We start from the raw sequence: 23,866 nt of genomic DNA, 5'->3' as shown, positions 1-23,866 counted from the left end.
AAGGTAGGTATGCGAGTCAGCGGAACCACCAACCCCAGGAGGCTTTGCGCCGGCGGGACGCGTTAGCTCAGTCACCCATGGCAACCTCAGGGAGTCCTAGGCCTCCAGGCCGCCAGCGCCCGCTTTGATATTACCTTTCCTTTTAGTGGCGCACTATGATGACGCACTACTCCCCGATTGGCTCGGCGTCGGAGGCGGTGTCTTAGGAGCGGGACAGAATTCTGTAAGCTGGACACGTGGTAGTGAACTGCCAGGAGTTTGGGTGGGTCTGAAGGCCAAAAAAAAGTTGGAAGGTTTCCAGGTAAGTGCCCCGTTTCTCTGCAGGTATAGGGACTGCTAGGGATAGAAGAGTCGCGTCGCGCCCAGACACTTCCTGGTTTATTGCAGTAAATCTAACTCTACCCCCGCTACATCTCTCCTTTCCTTTTCTGGGTTCTCTTGATGGACCTTGGCTTCTCTTAAGTTCATATTCTCCCAAATCGCGTCAGCTTCCCGGCATCTCTGAAAGGAAATGGCTTTCTTTCTAGTGGTCTGTGTTCAAGGTCTTATCACCCGGAAGTTTTTGCTGCACTGCCCAGGAGACTTGGGAGGATAGAATCCCTTGAATCTCTACGCCAGGCGCCTGGCAATGTCTGGGACCCTGGTGATGGCCGCTGAAGTGAAGATATATCCATCGTTATGACTGAGCCTAGATATTCCCAAGAACAATCCATTCTGGGGCACATAGGCTTATAAGGCAGGATAGAGATTTAGAGCAGAAGCTTTGGACCCAGCTACTTTGTGGCAGTATGATCTTGGGCAACTTCTTTAATAACTCTTCAACCCTCGATTTATTCATCAACAAAATAGAGGTGATAATACCTAAATAATTGGGATGTATGTAACCATTAAAATGGATGTAAAGCGCTCTGCCCGGAAAATGTAAACTCTAGTAATTTTGAGACTGGCGAAAATGAAGTCAGGGAAGTCGTACCTGTAGACAGTTGTAGATCCCTGGGACCTGCTTTGCAACCTTAGTGTCCACCAAAGGGGGAGGTTGAATAAATTGTTAAATCATACTGTGCATTATCATGAGGTAGTTATTTTAAGAGGGTAAGTTACCTCCATGTCTCTTCTTTGGGAAGGATACCTGCTGTTTATTACTGGGAGAAAAGCAAATTACAGAGAAGTGCAGAGTATATTATGTTTGCAAACATAATATGTTTGTAGAAGCAAACCATGTTCAGAAACATCTCCCACATATAAGTATGTTTAAAATGTATGAGTATGAAGAAAGATTGTGGAGTCTGGGAAGATGGATCAAAGCTGAAGAGGTTTATAAAAGAAAACAACAATAAGAACACTATAGCAAAATTGAAACTATTACTGGAAAACTAGCCTTAATATTGACAATTAGTATGTAGGTATTGTATATGCTTACGGCAGGATGGACCTTCTAATGAGCCACCAGCCTATTGAATATAGCTTCTAAAGTCAGACTTCTATGATTTAAGTCCTGGCTCTGCACCTTAGCAGCTGGTGACTTTATTAGCCTCAGTTTCCTTATCTCACACAACACAAATAAAAATAACATATACTTATGCGGTTGATTTGAAGATTAACAAAGTTAGTATGTAAAGAACAGTACTTCACACATAGTGTCCAATAAATATTAGTTGCTACTATTATCATTGTTTTTCAATAGGTGAATTTAACTTGTTAACTTTTATTGTGCAAATACATATTTGCATTTATTTCTACTATTTTATTTTGAATTCTCTATTTTTCATTACTTTTTTAGGTCTCTTTTCCTCTTTCTTGCCTTCCTTTGGATTATTCAGTTCCTGCGTCCCCCTTGGATATAGAAGGTACATTCTGTCACTATTCTTTTAATGGTGACTTTTAAATTTTTGACATAGAAACTTTAATGGTATTCACTCTTTCTCTCCTCTCAAATAGTATGAAGATTTTAGAATGCTCTATCTCCAAATAGTCTCTCATCTTCTTTCTTATTGTTTTCTAGAACTTTAGGGTACATCATTTCCATGTCTTTCAGAGTCAGCTCAGTATGCTGTATTGTTTAGAAGTCCTTCAGACTCTTTTTCTATGCAAATACAAACATTGTAGAGGGGGTGGAGGGGATATGTGTGTGCATTTATGTATGTACACAGTTTTTATGTCACAAAACATGCTCATCTAAATTTGGTCTTTTGCTTAACATATGTGGAGAATCCATCTAAGAAATATTTTTAAATTCCTTCTCCCTTGAGAAGGAATGATTACTTACTAATAAAAGTGGGCCTGGCTGATTGGAAAAAATTCCAGAGGTTATGGTACTTGCTCTAGACATGCAATGAATTATTTGTAAAATGTTGGAATATTCTGTGGCATTCTGCAAAGAATATGCCATGCATGCTTATCAAATTCTGTTGTGTATTTTAAAAGTGGAGTACAGGATTTGTTTCACTGAGTAATAATTATTTAGCAACATCCAGCAAAGTAGTTGATAATGTTTTCTGATTTTTTTTCTCATTGTATCTATGGATGTTGGAATGTGTATATTAATTTTTTCTTTAAACAAATTTATTTTTTCCAATTATAAAAGTCATGCTCAATTGCTTTTGGATTGCAGATATGTTCCACACAGTTTCTCACATCTGTTTTAATACAATGCAAGAATAAATTGGAAAATGAAACTCTTATTATCCTGTCACTCAGGGATAATCTCTATTTATCTTTTGATATATATCCTTCCATGTATTTTAATAATCACCAGAATGCTGTTTTGAGTCTGTTTTCTTTAGTTAACAACAAATTAGGGAAAGTTACTATAGTGTTAAGTATTCTCTCAAATTAGAGACAAAAGACAAAGCTCAAATCAGTGTAGCCTAAGTATTATGACCTTTATACACATTTTCTCTCTTTTTTTTTTTAAAGATTTATTTATTTATTTAATTTCCCCCCCCCCTCCCCTGGTTGTCTGTTCTTGGTGTCTATTTGTTGCGTCCTGTTTCTTTGTCCGCTTCTGTTGTCGTCAGCGGCACGGGAAGTGTGGGCGGCGCCATTCCTGGGCAGGCTGTTCTTTCTTTTTCACGCTGGGCGGCTTTCCTCATGGGCGCACTCCTTGCGCGTGAGCCCCACGCGGGGGGCACCCTTGCGTGGCACGGCACTCCTTGCGCGCATCAGCGCTGCACACGGCCAGCTCCACACGGGTCAAGGAGGCCCGGGGTTTGAACTGCGGACCTCCCATGTGGTAGACGGACGCCCTATCCACTGGGCCAAAGTCCGTTTCCCTATACACATTTTCAAGACTGAGAGTAAGCTTGAGGATCAGTCGCTCTGTGGTGCTCTTCCAATTGGTTTTCATCATCTTAGAGAAACCGCCATCACGGAATGGAAATGTGGTTGTCATGGTATTGCTCTGAGACCTTTCCCATTTTCTTATTCCTGATACCTAAAAAATTGTAGACTGAAGGTGGGATTAAATGTGCTATCATTCATTTCTTTGTAGGTTGCTTTCTTTGCAAAATGCTTAGCTTTTGGGTATCATGAAGCTTCTTCTAAATTTAAGATTCTTTTCTTATCAGGACTTAGGAGAATCCCTTAGGATGAAGCTGAGTCTTATCAAGGTAGTTAATGGCTGTCGCCTAGGAAAAATAGCAAACCTGGGTAAAATAGGGGACCGCACCATGGACATTCCAGGCTGCCTTCTGTACACCAAGACTGGCTCGGCCCCTCACCTGACTGATCACACGCTGCATAATATCCACGGAATTCCAGCCATGGCTCAGCTCACACTGTCATCACTGTAAGTGTTAAATCTGATGGTTCAAGATAAACTCTGGCAGCAGCCTAGTTTCTTTAATGAGGTACAGAAAAGATAAAGACTACTTTTGCTCATATGTGTAAAATTTGTAGATTTGCAGAATGAAATCAGAAGAGAGAGAGATCAAATATTATATTAATACATCATCTTAATCTGGAAGCCTGCGTATTAGAGCTGCTTTGGTTTTCCTCCAAACTGAGGTCCCATGCCGTCCTCATTGCCACTGCTCCCAAGGATGATGTGACAGGAAATATATCCTGAAAACTAAACTTGGAGTCTTGGGGCTGTCTTCCTGCACTGACCTCAAAGTTTTTCTGTCTCCTGCACATGTACTTGCTAGCACTACTTTATGGAAAAATAGCTAATGGAATTAGAACATTTTGTGTAATATGCAAACTGATTTTATACTTAATTGAAAAACCTCCTCTATGATCAAATTTTTTGCAGTACTGTTAATAACAGTGATTTTAAAGGGACAGGAGAAAGAAAATTCAAGTATTCTGAAGCACTTGATCTTTGTTAGTTTCTCATCTCAGAACCACTTGCAAATTGGAGACTTTTATTGTAACTAATGAACCCAGCCTAGTTATTTGGCACCCTTGAATAATAGTATCCTTTGTTGTTCACGACTACATTTACTGTCATGTAGCTTATTTAGGTGAGGAGAAGAGGGCTTTACGTGATGTATAGGCTGCCTGCAGAACGATGTATTATTATGTTTCATATTTTTCTGTTTTGCTTTTAGGGCAGAACATCACGAAGTCTTGGCAGAATTTAAGGAGGGAGTTGGAAAGTTTATAGGTAAAAGCTAAGATATTTGTACATACCTTGTGATGTGTATGAGTTTGAAGGTGCAATAATCACTGAGTATCTAAGAACCAGTCATTAGGGGTTGAAAGATGAGTAGGAAATAATTGTTTTACTCGTGGAATTCACAGCCTACCTGGGATAAAGATAAGCAGACAGGCAATTCTAGCAGAGGGTGGACCACTGTATTTGCAAGATTAGGGATATGTCCATAAATCATGAGTGCCCATAGGAGAGAGCTCATAACTTTCTCTGGACTAAATGTGAGCAGGAGTAGAGGGGTGAGATTAAAGAAAGGATTCTTAAGAGACATGGTGAGGGGGTGCCTTGCCTGGGTCAAGGTAGAGTGGGGTTTCCTGGCCAAAAGATGGGAGCAGAGGTGGTACAGGCACCCCAGGCACAGAGCAGAGACAGAGGTGTGAACTCACGGGGTATGTGTGCAATCCAAGGCAGTCTCCTCATGCTTGAATATAAAACACTAGACAGAGGATGAATAGTTTCCATGTACCTATATATACACATACCATAGGTATAGTAACATTATCTTTTGTTCCAGATCTTTTGTTCCAGAAATAGGATTTTCTATGTAGGTTTGCGGGTCTGTTTATTTATAAGAAAAGTTTAGCAATGATAGCTAAAGAACCAAGTCTTGTGCAGACCACTTTCTCCTGATGCTTGCTTGCAATATCTACAATTCATTTAGGTGCAGGAAAATCCTGTTTCGATTGACTATTCAGCCCTCTGCTTCTGAGGGAAAATTTACAATGACTTGCTCGTTGTCACAAGACCTTGTACTTCAGTAGAGGAATTTGTATAATATAGGTTTCTTTGATCAGAGGCCAATAACCAGTTCTAAAATATACAAGCATATAATTAAGTGAAAGCAGTTAATATAAGCTTTCTAGAGATAATTGTTATAACTGAAATTGTGGAAAACAAGGTAGAGAACTCCAGAATTTTTTTAAAACTTGCCTTTTATTTGGTCTCTTTACAGGTAAATAATAACTATTAATAATTTTAAAGACAATCCTATTAATATTTTTTTAATTTTTAAAATGTGGGATAGCATATGCAATTTAAACATGTTTGGTTTACCAGATTTTTTAAAAAACTTTGATGATTGTCTTTTTGACTGAAAAACCTATAAAACCCCAAGTCAGTGAAACTTATTGGGAATAAATCCATTTGCAGTACCATACACCTTCCCTGTAATTCTGCCCCTAGAGTCCCATGATGATGGCCTTATTATTGATGAGATTACCTTTTGACCATATCTTTTTATGATTTCAGTGCAAATTTCCCATACCTAGAATGAACATGCTTGATGCTACATTCTTCTCCGAAGAAAATCGAGTGGGATCAACATGTTATTAAATACTTACATTGTGTTTCATGCTTTAAGATACATCTTTCCTTCATAGCAACTCATTGCCATTAGACATAAACCTTTACATTTTATTCTTCTTTCAGATTGATAGGTTTCACAGTAATCTTTTCATTTGTGTTGACAGGCTCACTATAATTCTAAGATCAAGTAATAGCAATTTAATATGTTTGGAGTTGCTTTATCTAGCAGTACTCATTGTGCTGATGTTCTCTGTTACAACTCTGTATAATTGTTGACATAAGTGCTTTCAAGGGTTCTTTTTTGTGTTTGAACAGGCATGCCAGAATCTCTCTTGTATTGCTCCCTGCATGATCCAGTCAACCCCTGCCCAGCTGGTTACGTAACAAACAAGGTGTGTTCTCCGAAGGGCCTGCCAGGCTGCAGCTTTGTCCCAGGAAGGCAGCCTGTTGTATCCATCAGATGTGAGGATCCCACTGCTGGGGGTTGCTGGCCCAATTCTGACCCATTCTATAAACATAGTGGGATAGAGTGGTTTATACAAGTTAGATTAGGGTTCCCTAAAGATGGGGTTAAGGTGTGCAATGTATCCTTAGCTTTTTCATTGTGGCAGAAAATTTGGGGTGGGAGAAGAGTCAAGTACATGCCAAAATACATTGCCATGATGGGGCGAAACAGTGGTCTTTTGATGTCATACTTTATTTGCAGTTTTAATATCCTTAGGGAGAGTAGGGAAAGTTACTGATGAGTGTTATCACCTTTTTAACTATATATAGCAGAAGCGCGGTATAAAATTGTTGACTTTTAGAAAAGACTTTGAAAAGCTAGATCCATAGCTAGAAATTTTAGCTAATGAAAATATCCAAAGGATGTCATTAAAGTATTTTACCCCATTGGTATAGCCTTCTGGCAGGGCTTTAGTATATACTGCCAGTTTACAAAACACATTCACTTTTCATGTGCTCATACTATTAAAGTCAACAATACAACAATACATATTAATCATACCTAAGATAACCATTTTAAATTATTCTTGTTTTAAATTTTTTTTTTTTTTATAATTTGAATTTTTAAAAAATACCCCAGTTGTAATAGAGGATTCATATAAACAGTGTTTTCATGCCTTTGGACAAAATAAAAAGACTGAAATAGAAAGACTATATGTGGCCTCTCTATTTATATCCTTGTTGAGCTCTGGCAAGGGGTAAACTAAAAAAGGAACATTATGATAGAAATTTTCATATACTATAGGGTTTATGTTTTTGCTCATAATTCAATCTCTAATTCAATCTAATGAACATTTATTAAACAATAATATGTGGCACCCTAAACTATGCTTTTATCTACAAGTGCAAATTACTGTTAAGAGCTTAGAGGAGAATAAGCGATGATGCCCAAGAAGTTTTGGAGAACACTTCAGAGTACATGGTATTCAAACTCTGTGTTTTGAAAGATGCATAATATTTTATTAGGCAGAGAATTCAGGGAAGGGCATTTCATTCAAAGGTCAGAGAAGAATCAAAGACCATGGTATATTTAGGGCCATCACATTGTTGTGAAGGCAGGGGAGAATGGAAGATTGGGCTCAAAAAGTGATACAGAATCCTTGCTAGCTGGGAAGTTGATTTGTATGGCTATTGAAGGATTCTTTATGGGCTATGCCGTCAATAAAGAATTTGGAATATAGTATAGCAAACCTCTTATTTACACCAATAACTAGGATATTGAATTACCACCATCTCTCTAGTTGCAAAGAAGAATGAAAGTCAGTGCTGCTTTATTGTTTTTCTTTTTGTTTGCATTTTACTATTGCTGATTCCTCATTGCCTTTCTCCATGGCAGTCTGTGTCGGTGTGGGGTGTTGGAGGCCGAGTGGAAATGACTGTTTCCAAGTTCATGGCAATTCAGCAGGCCCTTCAGCCAGACTGGTTCCAGTGCCTCTCAGATGGAGAGGCATCTTGTATGGAAGCAACTTCTGTAAAAAGAACCAGAAAGTCTGTTGACCGATCTCTTTTGTTCCTGGATAATTGTCTGCGGCTACAGGAAGAGTCAGAGGTAAGGCTGCACCACTGAGCACTCCTTTTTCTCTCAAACTCTCACTTCCTTTACATTCTGTGACAACACATTTTTTGTTCCTTCTCCACTTCTCTACTCCTAAATTCAAAGTCTTTTTACTATTTCCTGTTTTTTTTCCTGAACCAAAGCATTAGTATTCTCTAGGATTTGATCCTCGGCACTCTTCCATCATACTCCATATGTTCTCTCTGGGCAGACTTCCCTTAGTTTTTTATTTGTTTGTTTTGTTTTATTTTGTTTTATTGAGATGAAATTCAAATAATGTAAAATTAGTCATTTTAAAGGGAACAATTCAGTGGTATTTAGTACATTTACAATGTTGTACAATTACCACATTAATCTATTTCCAAAACATTTGCATCATCCCAAAAGGAAACCCCATGCCCATTAAGCAGTCGCTCCCCATTTCCCCTGCCCCCCCATTTCTTGGAAACTACCTGTGTTCTGTCTTTATGGATTTATCTATTCTGAATATTTCATATGAATGGAATCATAGAATATGTGACCTTTTCTGTCTGGCTTCTTTCACTCAGCATAATGTTTTTGAGGTACATACATGTCATAGCATATATCAGTAATTCGTTTCTTTCTACAGCTGAATAATATTCCAGTGTCTGTATATACCACACTTTGTTTATCCATTCATCTGTTGATATACCACCTTTTTGGCTATTGTGACTAGTGCTGCTATGAACATGCATGAACATGTATTTGTTTGAGTATCAGTTCTCAACTCTTTGGGTATATACCTGTCTTAGTCTGTCAAAGGGCTGCCAATGCAAAGTACCAGAAATCTGTTGGCTTTTATAATGGGAATTTATTTGGAATAAAAGCTTACAGTTCCAAGGTTGTGAAAAGTCCAACTCAAGGCACTATAAGAGGTGCTTTCTCACCAAAGTCAGATGCCACATGTTGAAGCAGGATAGCCACCAATCTCTGCCCAGGTTTCAGCCTTCCCCTCCAGACTCACCCTTTCCTCTTGAGCTCCTTGGGGTCAGCCTCTTGAGGCTTCGTGCTTAAGTGATCCTGTAGTCCTCTCCTGGTATAAGTCTTGTTTCTTTCCGGACCTCCTATATTAGTCTCAGCTGTTCTGCTCTCTTCCCTATTTCAGCTATAAGCTATCAGGCAAATGCTCATCTCTTTCAGGGGCCTCAGCTGTTTGAGCCTTCTCCTTTCTGTCACATGGCAGGATCAGAAATGACAGACCTCTCTCTTTCTGTATCTGTCTGTCCATGTGAGTCTGTTTATATCCAGCCCAGCAAGGGAGTGGAGACTTAACCTATTACTGACATAGTTGAATCAAGAGCCTTAATGCAATCTAAACAAGTAATCTAATCAAAGGCCCCTCAGCTGAAGTTAATGCAATCAAAGGGTATCCTATCCTAAGTAATAGATTAGTTTACAAACATAATCTTTCTCTTTGGAATTCACAAAATAATCTCAAACTGCCATAATAACTAAAGGTGTTTGCTGGGTCAAATGGTAATTCTATTTTTAACTTAACGATGAACAGCCAAATTATTTTCCATAGCTGCTGAACCGTTTTACATTCCTGTCAGCAATGTATGAGGGTTCCAATGTCTGTCCATCCTCTCCAACTTAATTTCTATTTTTTTAATCATGGCCATTTTACTGAGTATAAAGTGGTACCTCTTCTTGGTTTAGATTTGCACTTTCCTAAACTCTTTTATGTGGAGCTTTTCATAGACATATTGGCCATTTATGTATCTTTGGAGAAATATCTATTCAAGTCCTTTGCTCAGTTTTTTTTTTTAAAGATTTATTTTATTTATTTCTCTCCCCTTCCCCCCCACCCCAGTTGTCTGTTCTCTGTGTCTATTTGCTGCGTATTCTTCTTTGTCCACTTCTGTTGTTGTCAGCGGCACGGTAATCTGTGTTTCTTTTTGTTGCGTCATCTTGTTGTGTCAGCTCTCTGTGCGTGTGGTGCTATTCCTGGGCAGGCTGCACTTTCTTTCATGCTGGGAGGCTCTCCTTACGGGGCGCACTACTTGCGCGTGGGGCTCCCCTATGCGGGGACACCCCTGCGTGGCACTGCACTCCTTGTGCACATCAGCACTGCGCATGGGCCAGCTCCACAAGGGTCAAGGAGGCCCGGGGTTTGAACCACGGACCTCCCATTTGGTAGATCTCCCACTGGGCCAAGTCTGCTTCCGTGCTTTGCTCGATTTTTAACCTCTCTTTGGTTTTAGTTGCTAAATGATTCTAAAGTTGTATAATTATTCCAGGCAATTCTCCTCAGCTTCAGAATTTACTGGCATATACCTAGGTTATGTCATTGGGATATGCCTCATGCATCTCAGACTTAGAGGTAACCAAATTCATTATCTGATCCCCTCAAACCTCTTCTTCCTTTTCCCCTTCCTCAATACTTGGTCTCAGTTCATGGCATCCACCAAGTCCCTCAGCCCAGAAATTTGAGTCTTTCAAGACTCCTTTTTCTCCCTCACATTTAATATCCAATTATTCACTCTTCCTTGATTCTACCTTCCTTAATATCTTTAGAATTGCCTTCTCTACCCCACCCTTCTTACCTTAAAATAAGACATAACCTCACCCTCTATTATGTAGACATATACATTTTTTATTGTTTTCTCTTCCTCTATCCTCATTTATATCCAGTCCTTCTTTAACCCTGCTATCAGAGAGATCTTTGTAAGGCCCAAATATAAGCTGGTTACCTAGTTCCTTAGAAGAATGTAATAACTCTCCGTTTCATCTCTTACATGGTATGGATGGCCTGCCTTGACCTGGCTTTTCCCTATTTCTCTAGCATACTGCGCTGCTTTCTCCCATGGGCTCCATGTAGCCCTTCTGGGTTACTTCCATTTCCCTAAGACATTATCCTATTTTATTCCACTATCCTTGTACACAGACTTCCTTCTGAACTGTTTCTTCTTTTCTCTAGCCATATTCCTTCTCTTACTTCCAGATCTAACTCATTTCATCCCCCTAAGAATCTGTCCCTTGGTCTTCTCTAGGAAGAGTAGTTCTATCCGCCCTTGGCCACCACTTTAATTTGTATGTAGTTGTATTATAGCCCCAATCATGTTGTATTGCAACATGTGTTTGTCTTTATTAGACTGTGACCTCCTTCAGCTCAATTTCTGGGTCACACCTTTTCTATCCTCATCAGATAGCACAATGCTGACATATAGTAAGCCCACAATAAATGTTGGCTGATGGAAAATGGTTTAGATGGGGTGGAGGAGATGAAGCTGGAGTAATAAAGGATCCTGATGGCAGAGTTAATGAACTAGGAGATAGTTGCTCTCACTAAGAGAGAACCAAGGAGGTAGAAGAACAAGATATAGTTACCGGAGAGTATTTCAATTCTGAGATCATTTAGGTGGAGTAATCCTGAGCAATAATTAGGTCCCACTTATGGCAAAGCACATCGGGTTTAAGAAATAATGTTATTTTGAGTTTACCAATAAAAATATAATTTGACCAATAAAGTTAATATTATACATGAAACAAATAGGAGAAAGGCAGATAGCACAGTAAAGGTGAAAGTGTTAGGGAAATAGCACTTATATACTCTGATAACTAGAGAGAATAGAAAGTAGTTCAGCCGCTGGGATGGCAAATAGACAAAACTTAACAAAATGTAGGAATCTCCTACAAATACACTCATTCATATGTACATAGTATGACTTCATAGGTAGGTGTTTTTGTTTTTGGTCTGTATTTATTTTTATTTATCCCCCCCCCCTTGTGGCTTGCTTGTTGTCTGCTCTCTGTGTGCATTCACTGCACGCTCTTCTGTGCTTTTATTCTTGTTTCCTTTTTTGTTTGCATCACCTTGCTGAGTTGGCTCTCTGCAGCTCTTCTGGGCCAGGTGGCACTCTGTGGCGTGCAAGTGAGCCTGCCTTCACAAGGAGGCCCCAGGACGTAAACCCAGGGCCTCTCATATGGTAGATGGCAGCCCAGGTGATTGAGCCACAGCCGCTTCTCCATAGGTAGCTGTTTTATTTTTATTTTTTTACTTTTTAAAGATTTATTTATTTATTTATTTCTCTCCCCTTCCCTCCCCACCCCGGTTGTCTGTTCTCTGTGTCTATTTGCTGCGTCTTCTTTGTCCCCTTCTGTTGTTGTCAGCGGCATGGGAATCTGTGTTTCTTTTTGTTGCGTCTTCTTGTTGTGTCAGCTCTCCATGTGTGCAGCACCATACCTGGGCAGGCTGCACTTTCTTTCAGCTGGGTGGCTCTCCTTACGGGGTGCACTCCTTGCACATGGGGCTTCCCTACACAGGGACACCCCTGCATGGCCCGGCACTCCTTGCACATATCAGCACTGCATGTGGGCCAGCTCCACATGGATCAAGGAGGCCCGGGGTTTGAACCGTGGACCTCCCATGAGGTAGACAGACGCCCTAACCACTGGGCCAAGTCCACCGCCATAGGTAGCTGTTTTAGAAAGAATCTGGTAGATACAGTAAAATGTGCATTGACAGGAAGTTTCAAGATGTGAAATAAAAAACAAGAAAATTGCTGTACATATGATCTTATTCATATAGTAAAAGCATATAAAGGCATGCATGCATGTATATGTGTGTATACATGTTAATTTATGTGTGTGTAACTGCAAAAAATAAGGTTTGCAAAGAAATAACACAAATCACAGTGGCCAGTGAAATGGCATCTCTCTTTCCAATTTGCATTTCCCTACTAGTGAGAATTAGCTTTCTATTTGTGAATAGGGCATTCACATTTGTTTTCCTGAATTTCATATTCATGTGTTTGCCTAGGGTTCTACTTGGCTATTTCCTTGAAGGACTTGTTGGAACTCCTATGGTATAGCTGTTGTTCTATTCCTCAAAGGAGTAAGTTGTCCTTTGCCTTTGTTGATGATATATTTCACTAAAGAAATTTTAATGTTTTTTTACTCAAATATGGCAGTCTTTCTTTATAAGCCTTAGCTTAGGAAAGCCTTTGTTACCCCCAGATTATAAGAAGAGTCAATCTATTCTTCTAATACTTGTATAACTAAATGTATGTGTTAGTTATTTAGATCTTAGGTCCATCTGGAAGTTATTTTTGAGGATGATATGCAGAAGAGGCATTTATTTTTATTTTTTTCCAAATGGATAATCACTGTCCCAGCCAGTTTCTTAGTTCTTCAGATTATGTGCAACTAAAAGACTTGGATATATCATCTAAAGCAAGCCTGGTTAATCATTTAAATAAATTAAAGCTGTTCCTCTTGTCCTTTTCCTCCTGTCCTTGTTCAGTGTGTATTTAATTTAATCTAAGCTAGAACATGACTATATTGATTCCCTCTGTTTTTCCTCAGTCAGTCCTTGCCTATTTAGGTGGCTTTCAAATCATATTCCATGGAGCCCTAAAGGTTCTCAGGGAGGGCACCTGTGGGAAGCACCACCCCCCTTGCATGCTTCAGCTACCTGCACCTGCACTGAGATCTCTTCTATTCATTGGGCTTTCATGTAAGGTTCACTTAAAAAAGGTCTCTGCTACTGGAAATGGTTAAAAATTTTCAGTTCTTTCTTATATTAGGCCCTTCAGAAAAGTGTGATCATCGGAGTGATTGAAGGTGGAGACGTGATGGAGGAGAGGCTGCGGTCAGCACGAGAGACAGCCAAGCGGCCTGTGGGTGGCTTCCTTCTGGATGGTTTTCAAGGGACTCCCACGACCCTGGAGACTAGACTGCACTTGCTGTCATCAGTCACTGCAGAGCTGCCAGAGGATAAGCCAAGGCCAGTGCTGAGTTAGGATGCAGACCAAGCATGAGGGGGATGCAAGGCAGGGGTGCTGGCTGATAGTAAATGATGCAGACAGAGTCCATACGTGTGTCTTTTGATGTTTTGATTAAGTCCTTTCTAGGCCGGGGCACATTATGAGGGAATATCCATTAAGGCTGTCCTTCCTTGATTTCAGAATATAGACCAAAGGACGAGTGCCATGTGAATTATTTCATTTGATCCTCATAAATGAGGGCAAATGTTTTACTGTATCCCCTTATTCTTGTGCTATATACAGGTATTGTTCTTTATGCATTATAATATGGTGCCTGAAGTTATGTGGAACTCTGACTTAAATTGAGAAAAGTTCTTTATTCATTATAATATGGTGCCTGAAGTTTTGTGGAACTCTGGCTTAAATCAAGAAAAGTTGAGGCCAGATCTAGAATGCCCGGTAGAATGAAGATGGACTCTACTAACAAGGACCTTTAGGAAGTTTTTAGATTTGAGGCATGTAACGAATGGTGTCATTTTTTGAAATTGAGGGGACTGGGCAACATTAATGGGGTTGGTTCTTATGGTTTCATAAATCATAGGATTCATCGTATACTTTTGAGAAGAGCTGATATGCAAGGTCCGAAGCTACAAATTCCAAATTTCTGAGTGTGGCTGTCATCGTATTAGGCCACTCAGTATTTTTCTTTTTTATTTAAATGACTGTTATTTATAGTCTTTTACCCTTGGTGTGAGTATCTGTGCTTTTTTTTCCTGCAAATATATTAAGAGGCTGCTGCTTTCTCCTCTAGGGGTCTTAGATAACATTAGTCTATGTAATTTTATGTCTTTCCTTAGAGTAAAGTGCATAGATCTTATTATGTACAGCTTGATGAACTTTTACACATGTATGTACTTGTGTAAGCACTGCCCCAATCAAGACAGAACATTTCCATCACCCAGCCAGTATTGCCCCCCAAATTTTAACCTAAGTTTCATGTGTTTCTTGCTCCCCCTCCTGTACTTATTTCATTCTGGTGAAGATAATAGTTCAGCGCTAGAATTTCTCATTATTTTTTAGACTTATTTGAGTTAAATGCTCACAGATGTCTGTTACTGGATTTGAAAGCTGGGATTGTTTGTCTTTATGTAAGTGTGTGGAAATGCCAGTTTCAGTTGGAGAGGAGTTCTAAACATTACATTACACATTACTTTAAGGAAACTGCACTCAGGAAAACTGGCATATATTTAAGGGCTCTGGTTGTTTAATATTACATAAGTCTTTTCTTAAACTTCTTTTAGGAACCAGGGAGTCTGTAAGATTTTCTCTGCCAGTTCATAAAAAGACTACGGGTAGAAAATCAAACATAAAAAATAGCAGCCAGCCCTGATCTAATATATCTTCCCCTCTCGTTTTAGTGGCAAACCTGATTGAGTATTATAAACATTTACAGAATGCCTTATCCATTACCTCTGAGAACACCATCTCATCCCACAGTGCAGACTTCTTATTAACAGAGAAAATGTAAGGAAAAATAAGGAAAACCAACCAGATTCTTAGATTCTGAGGCCAGAATTGAAGTGGAGAACAAGAGTTTCATTGTAAGTGAACCTGTGAGGAGTACAGTGGGTAAAAATATCTTTCTTCTTCTGGTTATAAAAAAGAATTACAGAGGAACGAATGTGGCTCAAGCACGTCAATGCCTGCTTGCCATATGGGAGGTCCTGAGTTTGTTTCCCGGTGCTTCCTAAAAACAACAAATAGACAAGCAACAAATGAAAAAACCAACTCAGGGAAGCCAGTTTGGCTCAGGGGTTGAGCACCAGATTCCCACATGTGAGGTCCTGAGCTCAATCCCCAGCCCCAGTACCGCAAAAAAAAGAAGGAAGATAAAATACCATTAGAATATAGAAAGTATTTCAGGGGAAAATATAACACACAAATTTGCACTCTGAAAAACTGTTATAGAGTGTGTAGATGAGCTACAAGGTTTAGTCTAAGATTAAGGAAGTTATTCAGAAGAGATGAAAGTGGAAAGGAAACTAACCTTTATTGAACTTCTCTTTGGGGCCAGAAACCATGCTGTGTACTTTTTCAAACATCTCATTAATCCTCACAACAATTCTATGAGGTATATTTTATTGCTCTAGTTTTTAAAATGAGAAAACTGAAACTCAGAGAGTTGGAGAACCCTTCCCAAAATAACAGGTAAGTGAATAGCAGAGCTTGGGTTCAAGCCCAGGTTTCTCTGCCTCCAAAGCCCTCTATTCTTTCTATCACATCTTGCTGTCCACCACTTGTCCCTCTGTCCATGAGTGCTGTTTCTCATTATTAAATTTATTGCCCTGTACCTTGGAAAGACTCTCCAGTATCATTCTTGGCATTATCCTCATGTCACTGTTCTTATGTTATTTTCACAGGCTCATCTGTGGTGTTAGCCGGCCAGATGAGGTGCTCGAGTGTATTGAAAGAGGGGTGGATTTATTTGAGAGTTTTTTCCCTTATCAAGTGACAGAGCGGGGATGTGCCCTGACTTTCAGCTTTGATTACGAGCCGAATCCTGAAGAGACATGTAAGTCTTTGAAGTTAATCCCTATGTTATCTTTAAGTTTATTTTCTCTTAATTTTTGCCTTGAGTCATAAGACAGAAAAAAATACATTAAGCAAAGCCAGTCTTTTATAAAACTACATCTTTGTTTCTTATCTGTGTGCCCTGGTGTGTCGGCCCTCAAAACCAGGTACTTAATACTATACATGTAGCTTATCCATACCAGGAAGTGATTTTATACTGAGCAGAACCAAGAAAAAAGAATATTCAGGGTAAATAATGATGACGATTTAAGAAAAGAAAACCTTTGAACTGCTTGTTAAGAGTTAATTCATTTTTCTACAAAAGAGTTCTTGTCTGCTTTTTGCAAATTCCATGCTATTAAAACACAGGGAGTCTCACCACCCTCTGATCCTAGTGTTTAGTTGTTGTTTGTGTGTTTGCTTGTTTGCTTGTTTTACACAGAGATGTGAAGCTGTTTACCTCTGCTAATGTTGCTTTGATGTTTTGTCCATTTTCTTTTATTGTTTAGTCGTTCAAAAGACCGTAAAATCAGTTTCAGATTCTAACACTTAACTGGCAGTAGACAAGAAACTGGGATACAGACAATTTTGGCTGGGGTCCCGTGAAGCATCTACCCAGTTTTTTCACCCTGGCCTTTAGAGATGTGATTTCCTTTTCCTCTTATTGCTCAGCTTTAAACGATTCCTCAGCCACCACTAACCTTAAATTTGAATAGGGTCAGGAACTTCTTTAAAGGTTCTTTTTACTTCCCACAAGTTGTTAAAATTTCATTTGGAAGGTATTACATCTTTATAAAGCAATTTACCCATTAATCTAGATCAGAATACTTCTGGAAATAAAATAAATCAGATTGATCAAATTCTTAAATAGAGAGGCCAGTTTTACTGTCATTTAGACAGACCAGAATGTAATATATGTGGATGGGGTATACTGTAAATATGACTTCATTTACAAACCAAATTATTTCCACCAGGACAGAGGTAAGTGTTAGCCATTCAGCATCATAAATATGCAAAGCTTTAAAAAGAAGTTGATGCAAAGTATTTCTGGAACAGACAAGTTCCTTTGTGACCAGAAAAAGCCTACTTTCTTCATGATTAGGAAAACCAGAATATTTTGAACATTTAAATAAAAGTATTATTATTAATCATCTTTCCATGTTAAAGTCCTTTACCAATTGTAATTTTACCAATTATAAAGTGAAAACTCCAAAGAAATAAGTTGCCTAATATGGATCTCCATTCCCCCCCAAAAAACAGTTTTCCAAAATGTCAGACCTATCTTTGTTTAGTGTTAAGCTCTTTGTAATGGTCTCCCCTGTCAGCATGCTAGTTAATGGGAGGAAAATTATAACAGCTCTGGTCCAGTCCTCAGGTCACATCTCTCCTTCCTTTTACCTTGACAAAATTTAACTTTCTAGGACCATCTACCCATTCTTGGGCCAGCACTGAGATCATAATCACTCATCCCCAAAATACCTCTTATCTGCATGCCCTTGTTGAAAGCAAATAGCTATTTGTGTAGTAGTTGGTGTTTCTTTTACAGTTCCAGAAATGTTCCTCCTCAAAGCAACTCAGGTTGCCATTTAATTCTGCCATCTAGGTTCCCTATAGAGAATATATAAATTAAAACCATATTCTTTCATATATTTGGAATTTAAGCAGTTATAAAGCCAAATTTATTTGCATGTGCATTATGGTGAGACTTGGGAATAACCCCAAAATACGTATTTATTCTCTCTCTCTCACACACACACACACACACACACACACACACAGTTAGATACTCGTAATCATAATTTGCATTTTTGGGACTCTGAATAGTTTTAATATTGATAATTGGTCACTGATTATCGTGGGGCATATTATTTTTCTCTTCTTGTGTGATTTCCTTAGGATAAATTTCCAAAATTGGAATTTTAGGGTCAAAGGGTATGCAGTTATAACTAAAATAAAATTCTTCCAATGGCCACTCCTTATCTGATCTTCATTCAAGACTTTTTATTGGTTTGTCCTTCAGTATTACAACAAAATGGGACACAAGAAGAAATAAAATATTTGGAACAAACAGAGAAAGTTAAAACTACTGGTTGCACTGAAGAAATGACATCATTTGAAATTAACCTGACGGAAAAAAAGTAAGGAATTTTTTTTAAGTTTGAATTTTGATTTCTTTTTAATTTCAGTCTGTTCTTAAAAGTTGATGTAACTATTCCCTTTTCAGTTTATGACTTCGTAAAATATTTATAGTTGGATATTTCTTGGACCTTTGCAAATTCAGTTCCAAAAAAAACCTCTTTTTCTGAAGATGAATTTATGTACTTTGTCATGTCAGAAAACTAAGTCTAGATTACCATTGTTTAGAACAGCTGTCAGTGATTAGACTAAATCCGTTGTGTTTGGTGTCTTTTACTTGTTACAATTACTTTAAATGATGAAAGAGCAAAATAAGGATTCAAGGTAAAACACTAAAGTTTTAACTTTGAAGGGACTTCAGTCATCTGGATTATACATAGATTATAAATCTTGAAGAAAAGATTTGCCTCTATAAGAAATGAACTAAGATGTCTTCTAACTTTTTATTCGGCCAAAAGTGAGTGAGTTTGGTGCATTTGCTTTAGTGCTGGGGTGTTTTTTCTCTTGTGTGATGGAGTATCCTTGGGGACCTGATTTAATGATGTCTGTGTGGTGTACAGACTTGAGAAGTTATGAAAGAATGTGAAAATCCTAGTTTTTGTCCATATTCTATAAGGACTTCTTTTTTTTTTGTCTTTATTTTTTTAATGTTACATTAAAAAAATATGAGGTCCCCATATACCCCCCACCTCCCTCACCCCACTCCTCCCCCCATAACAACCACCTCCTCCCTCATCATGAGACATTCATTGCATTTGGTGAATACATCTCTGAGCACCGCTGCACCTCATGGTCAATAGTCCACACCATAGCCCACACTCTCCCACAGTCCACCCAGCGGGCCATTGGAGGACATACAGTGTCCGGTAACTGTCCCTGCAGCACCACCCAGGACAACTCCAACCCCCAAAAATGCCCCCACATCTCATCTCTTCCTCCCATTCCCTACCCCCAGCAGCCACCATGGCCACTTTCTTCACACCAATGCCACATTTTCTTCGATTACTAATCACAGTAGTTCATGAATAGAATATCAGTAAGTCCACTCTAATCCATACTCTATTCCTCCATCCTGTGGACCTTGGAATGGTTGTGTCCACTCCACATCTATTATAAGGACTTCTTGATCATAGGTCTGTGAAATAGGTCTACCACATTTAACTTCATGAAAAATAGATGAGGTGATTCATTTCTGATTTTAAAATGTTAGGACAATATAAAATGCTACTACTAAAATTCCCTTTACCTTATAGATTTAATTGGAAATTGTAGTGTTCTTATTATTAGCACTATACTTGAAGTTTTGGAGGCTTAGAGTTCAAATCCTAGCACTGCTCTTGACTCTGTGACCTTGGCCAAGTCATTTTAGCTCTTTGATAGCTGATAAAAGGTAACACATATATAGTGCTTAGCATGTGCCCGGCAATGTTCAAGCCCTTTATTAACTCCTGATACTCACAATACCTCTACAGAGTAGGCACTATTAGGTCCTTGATTCACGGATGAGAAAACTAAGGCACAGAGGGATTTCAAGTAATTTTGCCCAATGAAGTTGTGGAATTAAGAATCAAACCCAGGCAGTTTACTCTACAGCCCTCCCTCTTAATAAGAGTATTATCTCTTATTTCTTCATCTATAAAATGACAATAAAAAGGCCTATCTCCAAAGGCTGGTTTGGAGATTGAGACACTGCTTTGTAAAATGCAAAAAAAAAAAACTAAGCAAGTGGGAAAAAAAAAACAAAACATGCAAGTAGCAGGTAGTAGCATTTTTTTCTGATGCTTGCTCTGGTGGTAAGCAGGAGAGATGTGTCATTCACCCACAACAGCATTTCCTAACCTTTTGTGTCTTTACAGTGTGACAAAAACACTCAATATGAGTGAACAACTGAGAGAATCTCTCTTTTTTTTACAATGAGAGAAGTTGTAGGTTTCAGAAAAATTTTCCATGAAATACAGAGTTCCACTGTAACACCCCATTATTAATTCCTTGCATTAGCGTGGTATAATTGTAACAATTCATGAAAAAAACATTTTTGTAATTGTACTCTTAGCTGTAGGCCATCTTTTATGATAAGGTTCACTGTGTTTACAGTCCTATTTTTTTTTTAACTTTTATTCTAGTAATTTATATACAACCTAAAATATCCCCTTTAAGCACATTCAAATATATACCTCAGTGCTGTTAACTGTGTTCACAATTTTGTGCTGTCATGAGTGAATCTTTTTTGATACTCCTTTGTAGCCCTCTGTCTTGGAGACGGCATCCATCAGAGAAAGCCCCCTGTGTCTCTATGATTTACTATGCTCTCTTTTTAAACTTTGACCACATTGCCATCGTAGGCAGGTTCCAGACACTAAACATTTGCCAGCCATGTTACTGAACACTGCTGGCTACGCCCCAGCAGAAGAGACCCATCTAGGTTGTGGATTTCTTTTATTCCTCACTTTCTTGAGTATCACTTCCTTTCTCAGGTACCGGGAGGACTTTGGCCCGCTGGTGAGAGGATGTTCCTGTTACTGCTGTACAAATCACACTCGAGCGTACATCCACCATCTACTGGTGACCAATGAGCTACTGGCTGGGGTTCTGCTTATGATGCACAACTTTGAACACTATTTTGGATTTTTCCACTCCATCCGGGAAGCACTAAAATGTGACAGACTGGCACAGTTGAAAGAGCTCATCCACAGGCAGGCATCTTGAGACCTAGCAAATGCAAGGCTGACTCTTAACACTGAGCCTGTAACACTGTTGTAATGTGGGAAGAGAAGAAACGGTGTTAACTTTAATCATTTATATTTGGTAATAAGGTCTGCCCAAATAAGGAATGCCTGTACCAAACTCTGCCTTTGTGAGGCCGAAGAGATTTCTTCTAAGGACTTGAATGACCTGGATTGATCAGAGAGAACTGAACTATGATAACCATTAATATTTCTAGGCAAACTCTTTTAGTCATTAGGGACTCACTAAGTCATTAAAGACAAAGATTTAGATATAAGGGGAAGCCTCAAATTGGGGGTGATGAGATCCAAGGGTCTACTCGGTGGGATTGGGGTTGAAGGGAGAAGACTACTTACTACTCATAAGTAGCATAACCTCTGTGGAAACAAGCTGGTGACTGGAGAAGGAATCTGGCTGAGTCAAGAGTTTTTTTTCTTTTGATCCTTATACTCTCAGGACTCTTTTGGACGCTTCTGTTTTCTAAGCTTCCCTAGTTGGGAAATCAAACAGAAATGGCTCTTGTGACTTAGCAGGTCACATCTCTCTGGAGGGTGGGACTTGTGCATTGTTCCTTTGATTCATTGGCCCAGATCACACTCCTTCATTTGGCCACATGCTTTATTTGTGACTTGTTTTCCTAGAGCTGGTGCGGTGTCCTATTAGATGCTGAAAGTTTGATCTGTCCTTCAGCCTCGTTAGGAGTCCAACCATGTAAGAACTGTAGCCCATCACTTGTGGAGATTCTTTTTCCATGTGTTCGCTGAGCTCTGACCTGGCAATCAGGGAATCAAGTATCAGACCTACTCACTGTGAAGTCCGGGCAAATCACTTACCCTCCATTCCTGTTTATTCCTAAATAAATGGGGACAAGGATAGTGGATAGGGCTAAATGAACTTCTCCAATTCCATCTAACTCTAAATTTTAAGAAATAAGTTTTAGATTTGAGTCATAACCATACTTGCCCTCCTTGTTTATTAATCACTGTTGATCTGATGAAAAATGCTGCAGTGCCAAGAGTCAGGCAACAACAGAAGTATTGGGAGACTAAAAGGAGGTTTGGCCTGTGGGTTTTGAAGCCATTGGTGATTTGGCATCTGCAGATCCTGAGACTGGGAAGGCATTCCCAGGCTATCTCTGAGTCTATGAGTTTTTCTGCTCTTGCTGTAGGAGTGGCATTGGTGTTGACAATGTGACAGGTGATTTTTATTTTCTTTGTGATTTTCTATATTTTTCAAGTTTTCTATAAGGAATGCATATACATGCACATACACATTCCTAGTTTTTGCAAAAACAACAAAACCAAAAAGAAATACCTTTTTTTGTAGGGGGTCAGAAATATATTTGTTTTATATTCTTGTGCTATATTGTGCTGTTTGTTCATTATTTTAGTGGGCATTTCTTGGCGTTTTAAGTTATTATGTGGTTACTTTTTTATATATATGTTGGGAGCTCTTCTGAATGGTTTTCTATTATTTGTGGTAGTCCTATGTTTTGAACTCATGGAAATTCCTATAACTTCTCCAAGAATGGTTAGGGGTATCACATGCAGGAAGGAGTTTCTGTTCTCCATGATCTGATTGTTTTGAAGTGTAATTGGATTAAACATGTTCTTATGTTCATATTTCTGTTCAATGTCGAACCCATTGACTTGAAGGAATATCAGTAAGTATCCCAGAATCCATAGAAAATTGTAACAAATGTCCCATACTAATGCAAGGTGTTGGTGGTAAGGTGGATATGTGAATCCTTATTTTTTTTGCATGACTGTTTTGTAAATTCACAACTTTTTTAATTAAAAAAAAGCAAAAAACTTCTAAATTTTATTTATGCCCAAACACTGAAATTCTGCCCACCGTTTCTCAGTTTCCTGGGTCTTTTTCTTATTAGCACATTTGAAAAAACTGTTTCTTTCCTTTAATGTAGTAAATCTATTAAAGGCCATTGCCAGTAAACATTTTTAATTAAAAAAATGCACTGTGTATTGCTTTCTGTAAATGGTAGTGAGTCTTTTAAACAAAATATTAAATTTCCATGGTACCAGAAATGTTTTAGAGATTTCTCATTGGGGAAAAAAAATAATTTTCTATATTTATTCCATCTGTAGTCATTGTTTTGAGTACTCCCGTCAAGGAATCCAAAAAGGAGATATTATTCAGTTGAACACATTATGGCAATTCCTTTATATGTGTCTTTAAATTATGTAATTAGAGGCCTTAAGGCCATGGTAGCACAGGATAAAAATAATAACCACAATCTATGGAGCATATTTAATGTGCCAAGAATCTTAATAAATGCTTCCCATACAGATAGATCTCATTGACCCTTAGCGCCTCACTGTGAAGTGTAGGTATTATTATCCCTATGTTAAGTACTGAGTTTCAGAAAGATTGGATAGCCTGCCTCAGGGCATCCCGTGAGTTTCGGGAAGGTGAAGTAGCCTCAGATTGAGTAGTCATTTCCTCGGTTAGATTCTAGCTCTGGCTGACTAAAACTCATCTGTTAATTAGTAACTGTGCACTATATAGCTTTGTATAGACTTGTGACTCAGAAAATCTTGGGTTGAAGAGGCTAAGGAAAGGAAGGACTGAATAGCAAGCCATTGGCCCTGAGTAGCAGGGTCCTTTAGGAGCCCTGCCACAGCCCAGCCAGGTCCCCTGCTCTTCCAGCAAGGAATAGCTGGTACTGGC

The 23,866-nt window shown here is 38.8% G+C and overlaps 1 protein-coding gene across 1 annotated transcript; it reads left to right on the top strand.

Annotated features, from left to right (window-relative positions):
• Positions 1-179: 179 nt before the first annotated feature.
• Positions 180-23,149, top strand: QTRT2 (queuine tRNA-ribosyltransferase accessory subunit 2). The gene is made up of 10 exons (XM_058295808.1): positions 180-301; positions 1,781-1,847; positions 3,567-3,787; positions 4,551-4,606; positions 6,275-6,351; positions 7,800-8,012; positions 13,568-13,767; positions 16,168-16,319; positions 18,339-18,456; positions 20,929-23,149. Exons 3-10 carry the CDS (start codon positions 3,588-3,590, stop codon positions 21,158-21,160), a joined length of 1,248 nt encoding a protein of 415 aa, XP_058151791.1. The 5' UTR covers positions 180-301; positions 1,781-1,847; positions 3,567-3,587; the 3' UTR covers positions 21,161-23,149.
• Positions 23,150-23,866: the final 717 nt, after the last annotated feature.

The sequence above is a fragment of the Dasypus novemcinctus genome, chromosome 4, assembly GCF_030445035.2.
Source record: "Dasypus novemcinctus isolate mDasNov1 chromosome 4, mDasNov1.1.hap2, whole genome shotgun sequence".
NCBI lineage: Eukaryota > Metazoa > Chordata > Mammalia > Cingulata > Dasypodidae > Dasypus > Dasypus novemcinctus.
The sequence above is the reverse complement of the archived record's forward strand: the minus strand, read 5'-3'. Positions and strand labels throughout refer to the sequence as shown.

What these genes read in the sequence shown, in the direction of transcription:
- QTRT2 (XM_058295808.1), top strand. Translation starts at nt 3,588, where the DNA reads ATGAAGCTGAGTCTTATCAAGGTAGTTAATGGCTGTCGCCTAGGAAAA. An exon ending in CTGGTTACGTAACAAACAAG is followed by an intron (nt 6,352 to 7,799) that starts GTGTGTTCTCCG and finishes TCTCCATGGCAG; the next exon opens with TCTGTGTCGGTGTGGGGTGT. An exon ending in GCCGAATCCTGAAGAGACAT is followed by an intron (nt 16,320 to 18,338) that starts GTAAGTCTTTGA and finishes TTTGTCCTTCAG; the next exon opens with TATTACAACAAAATGGGACA.